Source organism: Phyllobates terribilis, unplaced genomic scaffold, assembly GCF_046119375.1.
Source record: "Phyllobates terribilis strain yellow unplaced genomic scaffold, ASM4611937v1 Scaffold_7__3_contigs__length_470593459, whole genome shotgun sequence".
NCBI classification, from domain to species: domain Eukaryota; kingdom Metazoa; phylum Chordata; class Amphibia; order Anura; family Dendrobatidae; genus Phyllobates; species Phyllobates terribilis.
In genome coordinates this window covers 73,377,585-73,392,107 of record NW_027362767.1, presented here as the reverse complement: position 1 = coordinate 73,392,107, position 14,523 = coordinate 73,377,585, and the positions used below count along the sequence as shown (strand labels likewise).

The 14,523-nt window shown below is 46.9% G+C and overlaps 1 protein-coding gene across 2 annotated transcripts; it reads left to right on the top strand.

The window, feature by feature from the left end:
* The first annotated feature begins 1,412 nt into the window (after positions 1-1,412).
* Positions 1,413-14,092, top strand: NAA30 (N-alpha-acetyltransferase 30, NatC catalytic subunit). 2 transcript variants are annotated; one of them, XM_073638773.1, is made up of 5 exons: positions 1,413-1,570; positions 1,669-2,167; positions 9,837-9,960; positions 12,223-12,278; positions 13,446-14,092. In XM_073638773.1, the coding sequence occupies exons 2-5, from the start codon at positions 1,670-1,672 to the stop codon at positions 13,581-13,583; spliced, it is 816 nt and encodes a 271-aa protein (XP_073494874.1). In that variant the 5' UTR covers positions 1,413-1,570; position 1,669; the 3' UTR covers positions 13,584-14,092. The 2 variants fall into 2 exon arrangements, with proteins under 2 accessions (XP_073494874.1, XP_073494875.1); XM_073638774.1 differs by lacking the exon at positions 1,413-1,570 and having other exon boundaries at positions 1,601-2,167.
* The last annotated feature ends 431 nt before the right edge of the window (positions 14,093-14,523 follow it).

The following is a 14,523-nucleotide window of genomic DNA, read 5'->3' as shown; positions in this document are numbered from 1 at the left end:
ACAGGGAGCCTGGATACTGCCCCGATAAGCGGCGCCCATCTTCCCTGTAGAGGCTGAGATAACATCTACATGTGATTCTGGGAACCAAAGGCTCCTTAAAGGAGATTATCCAATGATACTTTTCAATGGGGGTCTCACGGGTTATGAGATCGAGTGTCTGGCTTCCATGGAGCGCTGAGGATAGGTCATCAATGTCTGATCAGTGGGGGTGCGACACCCAGGACCCCCGATGACCAGCTGTTCCCAGTATCGGCTGGAACTGTTCAGTTGCGGATGTTCACAGCGGTGGCAACGGAATAGTGGTGGCAGCCGGTACTGCACATCTGCCTCCTGTTCAAATCAATATTTCGTTTTTCGTTGCCGCCGCTGTGCACCTCCGCAACTGAGCAGTTCCAGACGATACTGGGAACAGCTGGTCATTGGGGGTCCGGGGTGTCGCACCCCCACTGATCAGACATTGATGACCTATTCTTAGGCTTCTTATCGCTCCATGGAAGCCGGCCCCTCGCTCTCATAACCCGTAGGACCCCCATTGAAAAATATCATTGGCTGATCTCCTTTAAGGAGCATCACACCCCCACTGATCAGACACTGATGACCTATCCTAAGGAGAGGCCGTCCATGGTAAAGTCCCGGATAATCCCTTTAACCCATTAGATGCTGCAGCCAACTGCAACCACAGCGTCTAAACGGTTGGGAGGATTTATTTCAAGCAGAAACCTAATAATAATAATCTTTATTTTTATATAGCGCTAACATATTCCACAGCGCTTTACATACATTATTGTTCCTGTCCCCATTGGGGCTCACAATCTAGATTCCCTATCAGTATGTCTTTGGAGTGTGGGAGGAAGCTGGAGAACCCAGAGGAAACCTACACAAACACGGGAGAACATACAAACTCCTTGCAGATGTTGTCCTTGGTGGGATTTGAACCCAGGACCCCAGCGCTGTAAAGTAACAGTGCTAACCACTGAATCACCGTGCTGCCACCTCTCTTTTTTTTTAATATTTTTTTTGTGCAGCCTTGTGATTGGTCGGCGCTTAGTTTGGGGCAGATTCCACCAGGAGCCTCCACAAATAGTGACGGGACCCCTCCCCCCCCCCCCCCTGAAAAAAATTGCTCAAAAAGTCATATGAACATCAAAGTGAATGTCCCATAGAAATGAATAGGAAGAGGTATGGAGGGGGATTCAGGAGCGGATCGCTCCCCAAAAACTCCTCTGTGTGAACACGGCCTTCTACAGACTCTGCCAATGACGGATTAAAGCCATCAGCAGCAGGGACATATTACAGGACCGAAGCCACCACTGTGTCGCCCTAATAATACAGGACCCCCACCCAGTTTTTAGAACCAGTCCAACCAGATTGTACCAGATCGGGCGATTTTCACACAATCAGATCGGACGATAATCAGGGTGCTGCCGGACAGGGGCTGATCGGCAGTGACACACCGTCCCGATCACTTCCCCCCTCCACCCGGAGCTGCACTGCCGGAAGTGTCGTAAAAGGCAGGCGGAAACGCTGCGTCCTGACTGCCGGCGGCGGCGGCTTCCCTTTACGGCCGCGGGTGAGCGGAGCTCCGGGTGCGGGAGGTCGGGAGGTCGGGCGGGGATGCCGGGCCGGGCCGGGCTGCTGGGGAATAACGCGGCCGCTTTCTCTCCGCAGGATGGCTGACGCTCCGTCTGGGCCTAGCGTGCTCTCCCACTACCCCGGGGTCGGCCTCGCCCTGCCGCCGGGAGACGAGCAAGAGGACGGGGAAGAAGAGGAGGAGGAAGAAGACGAGGGCCGGTACGAGCCGTGCCGCGGACACCACCATCACCACCGCCGCCGCCATCACCAGCAGCTCAACGGCCTGATCAGCCCCGACCTGCGGCACATCCAGGCCCTGAAGAGCAAGCTGCCCCCGCCGCCCAGCGATGACCGGACTGCCGCCCCCAACGGACTGGAGCGGCTGCAGCAGCAGGCGGAGGACGAGGCGCTGCCCTCCCGCATGGCCGCCTGCTCCCTGCGGGGCCCCGGGGACGGCTCCATACGATACGTGCGCTACGAGTCCGAGCTGCAAATGCCCGATATCATGAGACTGATCACCAAGGACCTGTCCGAGCCCTACTCCATATACACCTACCGCTACTTCATCCACAACTGGCCGCAGCTCTGCTTCCTGGTGAGTGCCCGACCCGTCGCACCGATCTGATCGTACAACCTGCACCAGCTCCCTGACTGTGCCTGCTGCGGAGCAGCGTTCGCCTGTGCTGCCGGGGGGCCCTCGTTCGCCTGTGCTGCCGGGGGGCCCTCGTTCGCCTGTGCTGCCGGGGACGGGGATGCACTCTCTCAGTATTCTGTTTGCTCCCCTGTTTCCAGCAGAATTGTGAATACAGCTCTGGGCTATAGAAATACTGGGTTGTGTAGGCAGCAACTGTAACACAAATGAGACCCCTGACAGAAGCAACATGACCCTCACAGCGATACCTGCTCGGAGGGTTGATGGCTTTGCCTTGTAAGCACTTCATAGCACTTTGGGTAATGTATCTCCAGAGCTGAACTCCCCCAGCTTCCTGTTCTGTGTATATATCTTGTAATTTGCATTCTGTGAAGTGTAGTCTTTTACATCAGAATCATCAGGCCTGATTGTTTTCAGTGACAACAAGCAGAATTGTAAATGCAGCTCCGGGCTGTAAAGCTAATTTATACTCCAAATCAAATGGTTGGTTAGGTAGCTGATGGAGCACGGATGGAGGACCCCCTGAAGGTTGAGGGGAGCTACTTGACCCTACTCTAACTCAGAGTTTTGCTTAGTTCACTTTTGAGTGACAGAAGGGTAAAGTAATGTAACTTCAGAGCTGAACTCCTCCAGCATCCTGTGCTGATTCAGTATCTGGCGTCTTGCATTCTGGGAAGTGTAGTCTTCACACCAGATACTGTACAATTATCAGGCGTGCTTACCTGCTTGTAGATTTGTTTTCAGTGACATTGAGCAAAATTGTGAATTCAGCTCTGGGTTCTAAAACCAACTTAGGCTGTGTGCCCACGATGCAGAAATGAAGCAGAAAATTTCCGCTTCATTTCTGCATGTCCTTGCCCGGAAAAACGTGTGCGGAATTTGACACTCATCTTTCGCGCGTTTTGCACATGCGGAATTGCCTTGCGTTTTTTAATGCATTGAGAAGGCAATTCCGCATGCGGAAACGCACAAATAATGGACATGCTGCGGATTTTTCCGCACATCAAAAACGCTGCGGAAAATTCTGCAGCATGGGCATTGAAAGTGCGGAATTTCATTGGGGACCATGGGGGACGGATTACCAAGCGTTTACGCTGCAAAAATTCCGCAGCATATACGCTTGAAAAACGCATCGTGGGCACGGACCCTTATATTCAGAATCAGAGGGGTGCATAGGTAGCCGCTCAGACGGGGGATCCCTAAAGGTTGAAGGGAGCTACTTGAATCTGACCCTCCTGAGGGTTTGCTGCCTTTGGTGACAGAAGTGTAAAGTAATGTATCTTCACAGCTGAACTCTCCCAGTATTCTGTGCTGGCTCAATATCTGATGAATTCTGGGAAGTGTAGTCTTTACACCAGATACTGTACAGTTATCAGTCCCGCTCTCCTGCTTGTTGATTTTTCAATGACAGCGAGCAGAATTGTGAATGCAGCTCTGGGCTAGAAAACAAACTGGCTCAAGATTAGTAGGAGCTGGTTTGTGGGGTGCCTAGGAGGCAACGTAGGCAACTGCTTGAACACGGATGGGACCCTCTAAGGATGAGAGGAGCTACGTGAACCGGACGCTGGCAGGGTCTACACCTTTTCATGTAGCACTTGGGTGACAGAAGGGTAAAGTAATGTACCTTCAGAGCTGAACTCTGCTTCCGTTGCTGCTGGAAATCTCCAATGGACCCCATCATAAGATTTGAGATCTCTGCTGTCTGTCAGTGAATAGGACAAATTCACAAGGCCGGAAACCTGTACAGAGCCGACGGTGACTCGTGACAACCAGTGATTGTGGCCAGATGGTCGGGCTATGGACGCTGCAGCAGCCCCATGTTTCCTGTTACCTGAATACCAGTCACCACATATCCCTGGCCTGACAGTTCTCACAGCTGAGGGTTTGCTACAGTTGCATTGTAGATTGCAGTAAATTGCACTTATCTGTTTGCCTGGACCAGGTGCAGTAGTTGCAGGCCTGAGACGTTCTAGGACAATGAGTACAATGTAAAAAAAACAAAAACCCTATAAGTGTAGTATCACCTGACTGCGATCATAAGAACAGGGATCCCACATCCCCTGTGTGAATGGATCCAATGGTGCACACGCATGGCCCCCCAATCCTCCAGACCACCCCCAGTGTTATCCCAAACCAGGCAAAGTGTCGGCACGAATGTGTCGTTCCCCCCCCCCCCCCCCCCCCGTCCCCCCCAGCCGCGCTCCTACTGCTCTGGTGTAGAGCCCCTTATATGAACCCCCCCACATACATTGTGCCTAATACCGGATTGCATGAAGCGTGTGCTGCAAACCCAATGCAGAAAAGTCTGCTCCAATCCTCCGTGTCTGAACACGGCCAGGTATCCGCTCCTCATCAGTCTATGGTAAACTCTTGGTTCCCTTTAGGTCCACAGCCGATTTTCCCCCACCCCAAAAAAAAATTTATTTAAAAAAAGCTGGTGTGCTGCTGAGGACATACAGTTATTGCAGCCTTGGCCACAAAAAGGGTCAATTCAGCAAATCTGATCTCTCCTAGTCTGAGTGGGTTTAAGAGGCAGCGGATTTGTGTGAATCTGCCCTTAGGACTTTGGAACTTAAAGGATACACATGTTTTTTTTTTTTTTAGACGCTTCTGGCATGTCAGAAGTTTTGATTGGTGGGGGGGGGGGCTGCGTCCTGAGACCACCAGTCATTAGAAGTGAGACGCCCCTTCTTTTCACTTCACTTCCAGCTTCTTCATAGACTTCTTAGAGCCGGACAGACAGGAAGGGGCGCTGCGCTTCTGCCCTTTTATTTTGGCGATTGGTAGAGGTCTTGGCACCCGGTCCATCACCGGTCAAACCTTCTAATGTGTCGGATGTTTCTGCACATGCTGCCCTAGGCCGGGTCAGACGGGCTGTATTTGGTGGTCCGTGTACAGAGCACAGTGCCCAGACTGAGCCCGGCTCTCCGTGGTTGGCACATATGAGGCTGTGTGATCAGTCTGGGTATTGTGGGCCATGTACGGACTATGATATATTTCCGCCTGTGTCGGTTCACTCACGGCAAGCTTCAGTGAGCTTTGAGCAGGACTCTTCTTGGACCCCCGGCGCGACCCCTCCTTGCACCTGTTGTGCTTTACCATCTGCAGCATTGTCCTTCATTAGAACGGCAGTTTTATCAGGTTTTCCAGTTTTTGTTTTTGCTCTGTGCCTTCATTATAGAATCTAAAAGTAAGATATTTGGGCAAATGTGACTGGCCTGTGGAATTGTTTTTGCTTCGTGCGTCCTAGCACAATGTCCGCCTCTGCTGCATGGAGGTGACTGCTACTTTCTAGAAATCCGTAACTTAAGGCTCCCTGACACATGAGCCCTGTCGTCAGCTGTGCCGCACCCAGATGCCACACTGCCTCTGACATGCTGAAGGGGGGGCTCCGGCATACTTAATCCCCTTTTAGATTTACAGCCTGACCCCCCACACACACACACACACACACACACACACACACACACACACACACACACACACACACACACACACACACACACACACACACACACACACACACCCCCCACACCCGACCAACATCTGAATGTAAACAGGACTACTCCTACCATCTGCCAGCAAGCAGAGACTTGAGAAATGGTGGCCAGTTTAGGGATAATATTTTTTGATCAAAACCTCCAAGAGCCTCACTGCAGAGAAATACTGGAAAAATGCCCATGTCGCTGTGTTCCCCTTCACTTGGAGATTGGTGGAGGTCTGTTCAGACGGCTGCCTTCAGTCAGCAGGTTATAGCTCATCCTTACCATATGGCTTTACTCTATTCTTGGGATGCTGGCCTAGGGGCGGCGGAGGCCCTTTGCTGGCCGAGGGGCCGCGGCTCCTCTTGGCACACCGCAAACATTGTCATGACAGGCCGGCTAATCAAGAGGAGCCGGGGACGCCGGTGGTAGGAGGTGGTCTGCAGTGTTGGACCAGGTCCTGCACATTTTTTGGCTCATTTCTATGTTATACTTTTTTTAAATCTCTGCTTGCTGTCATTTTCTAGGAGCGCTCATGATTTACTCCACAGGGATAAATATCTGTGTCGGTGGTGTGGCAGAGCTGATGACGGGCCGTTAGCAGAGTCGTGCCCTGTAACGAGCCGTGCACCGCTGTGTCCATCCCTGGCATTGAGCACGTGCCTAGTAAATGACAGCAAAGGTTCTCCACATCTTCACCCCAGGAAAGGAGTAGGTGCAAGGGGGACCGAGGGGCTTCCAGATGGGACTTGAGGATTGTCAGTCAAACAAGATGCTGGGAGTAGTAGTTACATATTTACTTCAACCCATAGTGATTGTATGGAGTTTGAAAAACAATTTACAGGAACTGCAATAAAACAAAATTTACCCATCTGATATCTCTGCCCGCGCTGCAGTCGTGCCCACAACTTTATATCCTGTTGTACACTCCAGAGGTTATCAGGATCCTGACAAGGACGTACGGAGACTGACCAGTAAGGTGGTGGGGGATTTGGTGCCATCTCCATCCTTTTCTTCCTTGATTGACAGCTCGGGCTTTACAAGAATCGGCGCATGGCGGAGATGGATGGGAGAACAAGTAGGTGGGAAGGTTCACCGAGCGCCTGTGCTTAGTTTGAACAGTAATTTTGTACCGAGTCCTTTTTTATCATAGTAAGAGACAATTTAGTCGTACAATGTGACATGCTTATCTAGTTCATAGGCAGTGCGGACTTAGACTAGACGGTCTTAAAATGCGCCAGATTTATCACAGTGGTTCATGCCGCTTGATAAATCTCTCTTTTTCTGAGTGTAGTCGGACATCTGCCAAACCTTCCGATATCGATGTGTTCACCCAACAGCCTGTGTGCGGGGGGCTCTAACAAATTGTCATGGGGAGTCAAGGATGCGACATGTCTGATTCAAAAAGATGTCTGGCAGCGGCGCTCTCATGGAGGACACGGGAGTGCTGCTGTCATTCAAGGTGTAGGAAAGACTAAGTTCAACATGAAGGGAAGGGGGAAAAGGGGGCCCAGACTCTAGGGAAAGGGGGTAGTGGAGACCTCCTAGACTGACCTTATATCACCCTGTCTCCCCTAATATCCCTATATTGGCTCTGCACCACTCGCTACACAGCAACCTCGTCCTGTCTTTCTCTGGCGTTTGGCGCTGGCTAGGGAAGGGAGGGGATGAGTGCAAGTCGATCCCCACTGACAAATAAAGACGAGAAGATAGCTTAACTTTAGTTGACTTCAGAGAGATGAACACATGTCCTCTTAGCACCAGAGAGGAAGAAGTACTGCACTAGCTCTGAGCCTTCACAATGGGTCATGTGAGTATTGCTGGCTTCTCCCTTTGGCACACAGCAGGTATTTATATACCCTGGCCAGGGTGTTGTTTAGAAAGAGGGAGGTGGTCGCTGGGTCCTAGAGACAGCTTCGAAGAAGGTTTCTGTAATGCTAAACAAAGAGATCTGCAACCAACTGCAGGATGACTGTCACTTCTGACACACCCCTGACATCTGCTCGCCATAATTCTGGATAAATGCGCCCCAGTTGTGTACATCGGGCTTGTTAAAATCGGCCCCATAGACAGTTGACTGGCGAGTTCATCTAATATGTATTACCGCTAGAGATAAGAAAATAAATTTGACCTACCCTGGTTGAGCGGCTGCATCAGTAATCCGTGGCCGCCAGATGAGAGCCCTACGAACCGCCTGCTGGAATCTGCCAATCTGACACATGTGGTCTTCTGATCAGAAGAGGCATCAGGGATTCCGGCAAGTGGTTTGTGGGGCTCTCATCTGGTGGCCACGAACTACTGACGTTCATGCAATTCAATACTATCGGCGCTATTGACCTCCTTGTTAGACCTCGGCGCGGGCGCCTTCGATGCACATATGGAGCCAGTGCTTGCTGACGTCGGGTAAAGCAGCCCGGTAGCATCATGCTTGTGGTGGAGCATGTACTTGTCTTACCTCTGGTAGTCAGTATATGACAATGATACAGAATGGCGGAGACTCACAAACCCACGGCAGTCTTATATTTGGAGGTGTTTTCCATTCATAGACCTCAAAGGCAACAAGTGTGAGATTTTGAGTAATCGCAATGGAGTGCACATACCCTAAATGTGATGTTCTATGACCCGTGCACATGTTTGGGATTTCTTTGGAGTAACGTGATACTTCAATGTCGGATAAGGGCAGAAGATAATGAGATGAACGCACTGTAATAAAGGGACGCCACTACACGACGAGCACAGGTGGCTTTGTGAGAAATGAAGGAGATACTTGGGGGGGGCCTGAATCTGATGTGATGCCACTCTGGGGGCAAACATGTCCAAACCTGCAACCGTTCTGGTCTGTTCCCGCTGCATTCCATAGAAATGTACCCGCCGCCCCGTGATGTGTGGGCACGGTGCCCTCGAGCAGGGTGGGGTAAACACGCAGAGATCATTTTTCACTTTTTGTACGTCTTACCAGACAGATGGAGAGCGGTGCACAGTATCACAATGACAGCACCGCTCGCTCTGAGAATTCTCTACTTTGACACTGAACTGTTTTTTAAAAACAACTTTTGACCTGTCATGGAAATGTTAGCTGTTTTGGTCGGTGGTGGTCTTCGTGCTGATACCACCATCGAATGCGAGGACAAAGGGCAGATGTGCTCTGCTAAGCGAGCGCCGATCTCTTAAACTTTCTATCAAATCCGTTTTTGGTGCCGGAGAAGAGTTGTGCTCGTTTGAGCACTTCTGTGCCTTCACTTAAGTGATCTTGGGGGGAGGGGGGGGGTGTCTTGTCAGCCAGATCCCCCATTGATCTAAACTTCTGACGTTCCAAAAGTTTTTTTTTTTGTTTTTTTTTTACTTTTTGAGTGAGCGCAGTATAGGTGACTATTAATAATGTGGATAGTAGAACGGGGGCTGAAAGTAGAGCCAGTGCTGTCCGAGTATTGTGCGCCTCTAGTCTGTATGAAAGTAAACCAAATCTGCTAACTTCAGCCCTAGCGACTGTCCTTTAGTTTAGGGGGGATCAGCAGACCCCGATATAGCCCCATCCCCAGGTTTCTTTTGAACTTGGCCACTGCCTAGAATCTTCTTCGCTTTCTCTACTCTCCAGATGGTGGCAGAGCTGTCAGCTGAACAAGGATTTGGCCGATCACTAATGAGTTAAGCCAAGGGACTGTTAGTTAGTTTAGTTAATATTAACTAGTCTAATTATTAGCCCATTGGCTTAACTCTTATTCTCCAGCTATAACCAAAGGGGTGAAATGGGATGGAGCAGAGTTAACGCTGCTGTAATTTTAGAAGTATTCTGAGCTACCATATTGTGTAGGAGTCCAGTGGGCGGTCCTGATCATTGAATGACAGCTCCTCCTTGTAGATAGACTGTCAGTCACTTGGTAGGACCCACCCGCTGGACTGATGATCGTAGAAGGAGCTGATTTAAATGATAAATTAAGCAATCACGGATTTTATAATTTTGCTGAATCTTTGCCTGCAGATCAGACATTAGACGCCAAACTTTTTGAAAAGTGTCCACTTCTGAAAAAAGTGTTATCCTCTGCACTAGGAGTACTACCCCTTACCTGTCAGCCAGGCCATGCATTGCCAGCGCACCGTGTATGCATTTAGCATTGTGCTTTCTCTTCCAGGCCGTGGTAGAAGAGGAGTGTGTAGGTGCCATCGTCTGCAAGTTGGATATGCACAAAAAGATGTTCCGAAGAGGTTATATAGCCATGTTAGCCGTGGACTCCAAGTATAGAAGAAAGGGCATTGGTAAGGCGGCTGATGTTGCCACTTTTTTTTTTTTTCACTTGTCATCAACACATGAAGTGTATTTGTAGAAGAATCCACAGAGTGTAATCCTATTGTAGCCGCCTTCTGCGCTCTCCCAGCCGAATCTACGTCAGTGACGTGCCCGTTATTGATGTGGTTCTCAAAGCCAAAGTAGAAAACACGAGCTGTTGTGTTAATAGAAATTAGGATTTCATCATGGAATACTCTGCAAAATTAGCACATGGAAGAAAAAAATCTGCGTCATACCTAAATGTATGTTCACACTGCGTTCTTTTCATCTAGTCAAAACATCAGTTTTTCAAGCAGAAGATGCTTCAGGAACTGCTTTTTTCCCTTCTTTCCCTCCATAGTCTTTATAATCCTAAAGTGCTTTTTGTCGTTTTTTTTGGGCATCTTATTATTGGTGTCTTCCAGACTTTTTTTTTTTTTTTTTTTTTAATCCATGAAACAGTGAAGAAAACGCTGGTTTTGAAGAGGGTTGTATTTTTTATTTTTTTATTTTTTTTTTTTTTGGCCTTCCCATTGACTTCGATTTGTAAAATATTAAGCTGGTGGAAACCGCCTGAAGAATGAACATGCTGCTTCTTTTAAACAACTCTGCGTGAAAGCATGAATGTATCTACAGCGAGTCATTTTCCCATACTAATTAATAGGAACACTCCTCTTTTGGATCTTTTTATTAGCACTTTCTCCACCAATTTTTAAGCCGAGCAGAAAGGTACGCAGTGTCCTCCGGTGTACCCACCCAGGTTTTCTTAGATTAAGCCTTCTTCAGGAAAAAGCCGTCAATAGTTTTCTTGAAGCGTCTTCGCTGGTGGTTTTGTCGCCGTTCTTGCGGCCGCGCCTCTTCTTAAAGTATAATGAACGGCCGAAGAAAGCTACTCCAGTTTCCGAACCCTTAAGTGGTTATTAGAAGCAACAGGTGCACAGCGATGTCATTTTTACATTGCTGTGCACTTTTTGTAGCATTAAGAAATAAGATGTTGTGTACACACTGCCTTAAAGTTCTTTTTTTTTTGTTTTTTTGTTCCTGCGTTGCCATTGAAGTTTGGGAGATGTGGCCGCCACCCTATGTGCTATGTTCTCTATTAGAAGATGCTGACAGCCCTGACATATGTCCCACTTTTTTTGGATTCTGTCCCAAGTTATCTTTTTGTGTGAGGTGCAGTGAGATTTCGGGAAGATGAGACTACTTTTGGCAACAGTAGAAGTTTCTGTTCATGTAACTTTTTTTTTTTATACTTTTTAAATGTGTTTTTTTTTGTTTTTTTTACAGCAGAATAGCTTTGTGATTTGCCCTCACTTCCACATTGGTGACTCCCTATCCTCAGAATCAAGGGGCTGCAGAGCTACTTAAAGTGTAACTAAACTTTTAAAGCCGTCTTAAAGGGTTTTTCTGGTTCCAGGATTTCCTGATTTTTATTTTATTTTTTGAGGAAAACTGCAACAAACATTTTGTATTGCACTTTTTCTCACATTGGATTTAAAGCGTAAACCAGTGCTTTACTAACCATCCCCAGGTCCAACTTTCTGACACCTGTCCTGTTATTGTCTGCAGCACTGGCGTAACGTTGACAGCGCTGCAGCCTATCTCTAAGCTCAGTGGCTCTGTCCAAGTTCGGCAGCACTAACTTCTGGCTTCTGCATGGTCAACAGACGTAAGCGCTGCAGACAATAACAGGCCCCGGGAGCAACAGTGGAGGCCCTGCTATGGACCTGGGTAGGAGGAGTAAAGCACAGTTTGTTTTTTAAAGAAACTGTAGCCGGGGGACAGGTGTTTTCCGAAACCAAAAGATACTTAATTGCCCAGCAGATTGATGACGGTCCGGGTCCTGAGACCCCCACTGATCACTCGATACTCTTCGGATTTGCTCAGAACCTCCGCACAGAGCAGTGTACAGACCCCTACACTGCACTATATGTGCTCACGCCGGAGCCGAGCGCTTCTGCTTTCTGAGCTGCACAATTCTGGTCAATATTTTAAGCGATCGCCTGGTCCCACACCGATCTTCTGGGCATTCATCGGCCTACAAAATTATTTAAAAAAAAGACTCCAAAATTTAGTTACACTTTTATGTGGCTCCTTCAGTGCCAAGCGGGTGGATGGGGGTCCACATGGGTGTAAGGCTGAGGACAGACCCTCGCTGATGAAGTCCTGGCATAGCCTTGTGAAAATAGAAATAATGGGAATTTTTCAAAGATATTGTATTTACTCGGGGTGTCTCTCTTTGTCTCTCGCAGGTACAAATTTGGTTAAGAAAGCTATTTATGCCATGGTGGAAGGGGACTGCGACGAGGTAATGACCTCTCCTGGGCTCATTTCCAGTTTAAGTGGGGGAAAAATATATAATTATACCTTAAAGATGTGTTAATGTACCCTGACAAGGAATATAGAAAGCAGGAGCATCCATGGCGCACACGACTTCTCTACTGCCCTGTGCCACTGGGCCATCCGCACTCTTTGTGCCACCATATGGTGCTTTGTTAGGCGCCGTGTTATGTCATTCTGCCATAAAAGCACTTCTTGGGGAAGAATACCTTGTCCCTGTAATCCTGTCTGTGATGAAAAAAAGTATTGTTATCAGTCTCATCATCAGAGGATTACAATAACACATTATATATAGTAGACAACAAGACTTTTCAGCAGTTTTATTATCAGAAAGGATTAAAATAACACCTCTTATATAGAGTAGATAATACTTTTCAGCAGTCTCATTATCAGAGGATTACAGTGACACTACACATCTATATACATTAGATAGCAAGACTTTTCAAAGTCTCTTCTCCCATATAAGGCTATGTGCCCACGATGCAGAAATGAAGCAGAAAATTTCTGCAGCGTTTCTGCATGTGTCCTTTCATAGTCAAAAACGCGGATTTTACACGCGTTTTTACATGCAGATTTGACTTCCGTTTTTCAAATGCATTAGGACCTCAAATCCGCATGGAGAAATAATGGACATGCTGTGGATTTTTCTGCAAGGAAAATTCCGCAGCATGTGCACAGAACATGCAGATTTTCATTGGGGATAATGGGGCACGGATTACTAAGCGTTTTGCAAGCGTTTACGCTGCGGAAATTCTGCATCAAAAGCGCTTGAAAAACTCAGTGGGCACACAGCCTTAAAGTGTCATTATAATCTTGTCTGTGATGATAATGAGACTGCTGAAAAGTCTTGGTGTCTACTATATAGATGTGGTGTCATTGTAATCTGTACTGTGATAATGAGACTGCTGAAAAGTCTTATATACAGAAGGAGGAGTCCGGTATTAGTGCTGATTATGAAAATTACAAGTGTTTTGAGTTTGTTTTTTTTCATTAAAAAAAATTTCGGTAGTTAAAGAATACTTTTATAGACGTGTGACCTTTTTTAGTGCATTTCTTTAGAAATGACGTCCTGTTTAGTCGCCTTGTCACATTGATCTTTACCAATGACGTTTTCTTCTTGTTACTTTTGATAAAGGTCGTCTTGGAAACAGAAATTACAAACAAATCTGCTTTGAAACTTTATGAAAATCTTGGCTTTGTGCGAGATAAACGTCTGTTCAGATACTATTTAAACGGAGTTGATGCACTGCGTCTTAAACTATGGCTGCGTTAGCGCAAGACGGGCCGCAGCGAGGAACAAATCCCCTCCCCCCCTCTCCATCCATCCGAGGCTTGTTCAGGACCTCTCTACCATGCAGCTCTCTCGTCAGTATCCCATTGCGTGTCGCACTATTCGTTGCACTAAGGCATGGCGCGTACGTCCTGAATTCAACCGGATCCTTTCCTTTTCAACATCAAGAGGACTTTCATTTGGTACCAGCAAAGATGTGCCCGTTGTCAGCCAAGACACATTCATTCATTTGCAAAATCTACTGACTGTGTTATATTAAAGATATTAAAGAAAGAAAAAAAAAAAATGAACATTTTATCAAAAAAAAAAAAAAACATTGTGAGAACTGTAATCTTTGGTTCTCGGGTGGGGTGGGGGGATTACAGCAGCCAATGTAAACTGTCAAATTCTATAATTGTGCTAACAGTGCTACCGATCTTGCCATAGTTTTCTGAGGAAGGCAAAAATACAAATTTGGGTATTTTTTTTTTTTTTTTTTTTTTTTTTTTAAATTCTTCATACCTCCAGTAGTAAATTTAAGAAAATAAATTGCTTAAATCCCAATGTTTTGAAGGGGTGGGGTGTGACCTAAGATAAATTTCATCTGCCAGTGCCTGTACAATAAAGGATACTCCATTCCCTCCTTTTTTTTTTTTTTAAGTTAAAACCGCATGTTTCCCCTTTATTCCCGGTCTTCCCTGAACTTTTTGAAAGGAAATCACTTTTTTTTTTATTTAAAGTTCTGACCGTTTAAATTATTTCAAACTTTTATAATTTTGACTTTTTTTTTTTTTACTATTTTTGGTTTTTTTTTCTCGTCAACGACTGCCTCACTTTTTTTTTTTTTTTTTTTTAATTTTTGCATTCAAAAAGTGTAAGCTATCTAGGGAAATAAACTAATCATTTAGCTGCTAAGAAGAAAAACAAAACTATTAAAATCTAT

Excerpts from the sequence above, each read along its gene's own strand:
- NAA30 (XM_073638773.1), top strand. The coding sequence starts at position 1,670 with ATGGCTGACGCTCCGTCTGGGCCTAGCGTGCTCTCCCACTACCCCGGG. Across the intron at positions 2,168-9,836 it reads GGCCGCAGCTCTGCTTCCTG|GCCGTGGTAGAAGAGGAGTG; the intron begins GTGAGTGCCCGA and ends TTTCTCTTCCAG. Across the intron at positions 12,279-13,445 it reads TGGAAGGGGACTGCGACGAG|GTCGTCTTGGAAACAGAAAT; the intron begins GTAATGACCTCT and ends CTTTTGATAAAG.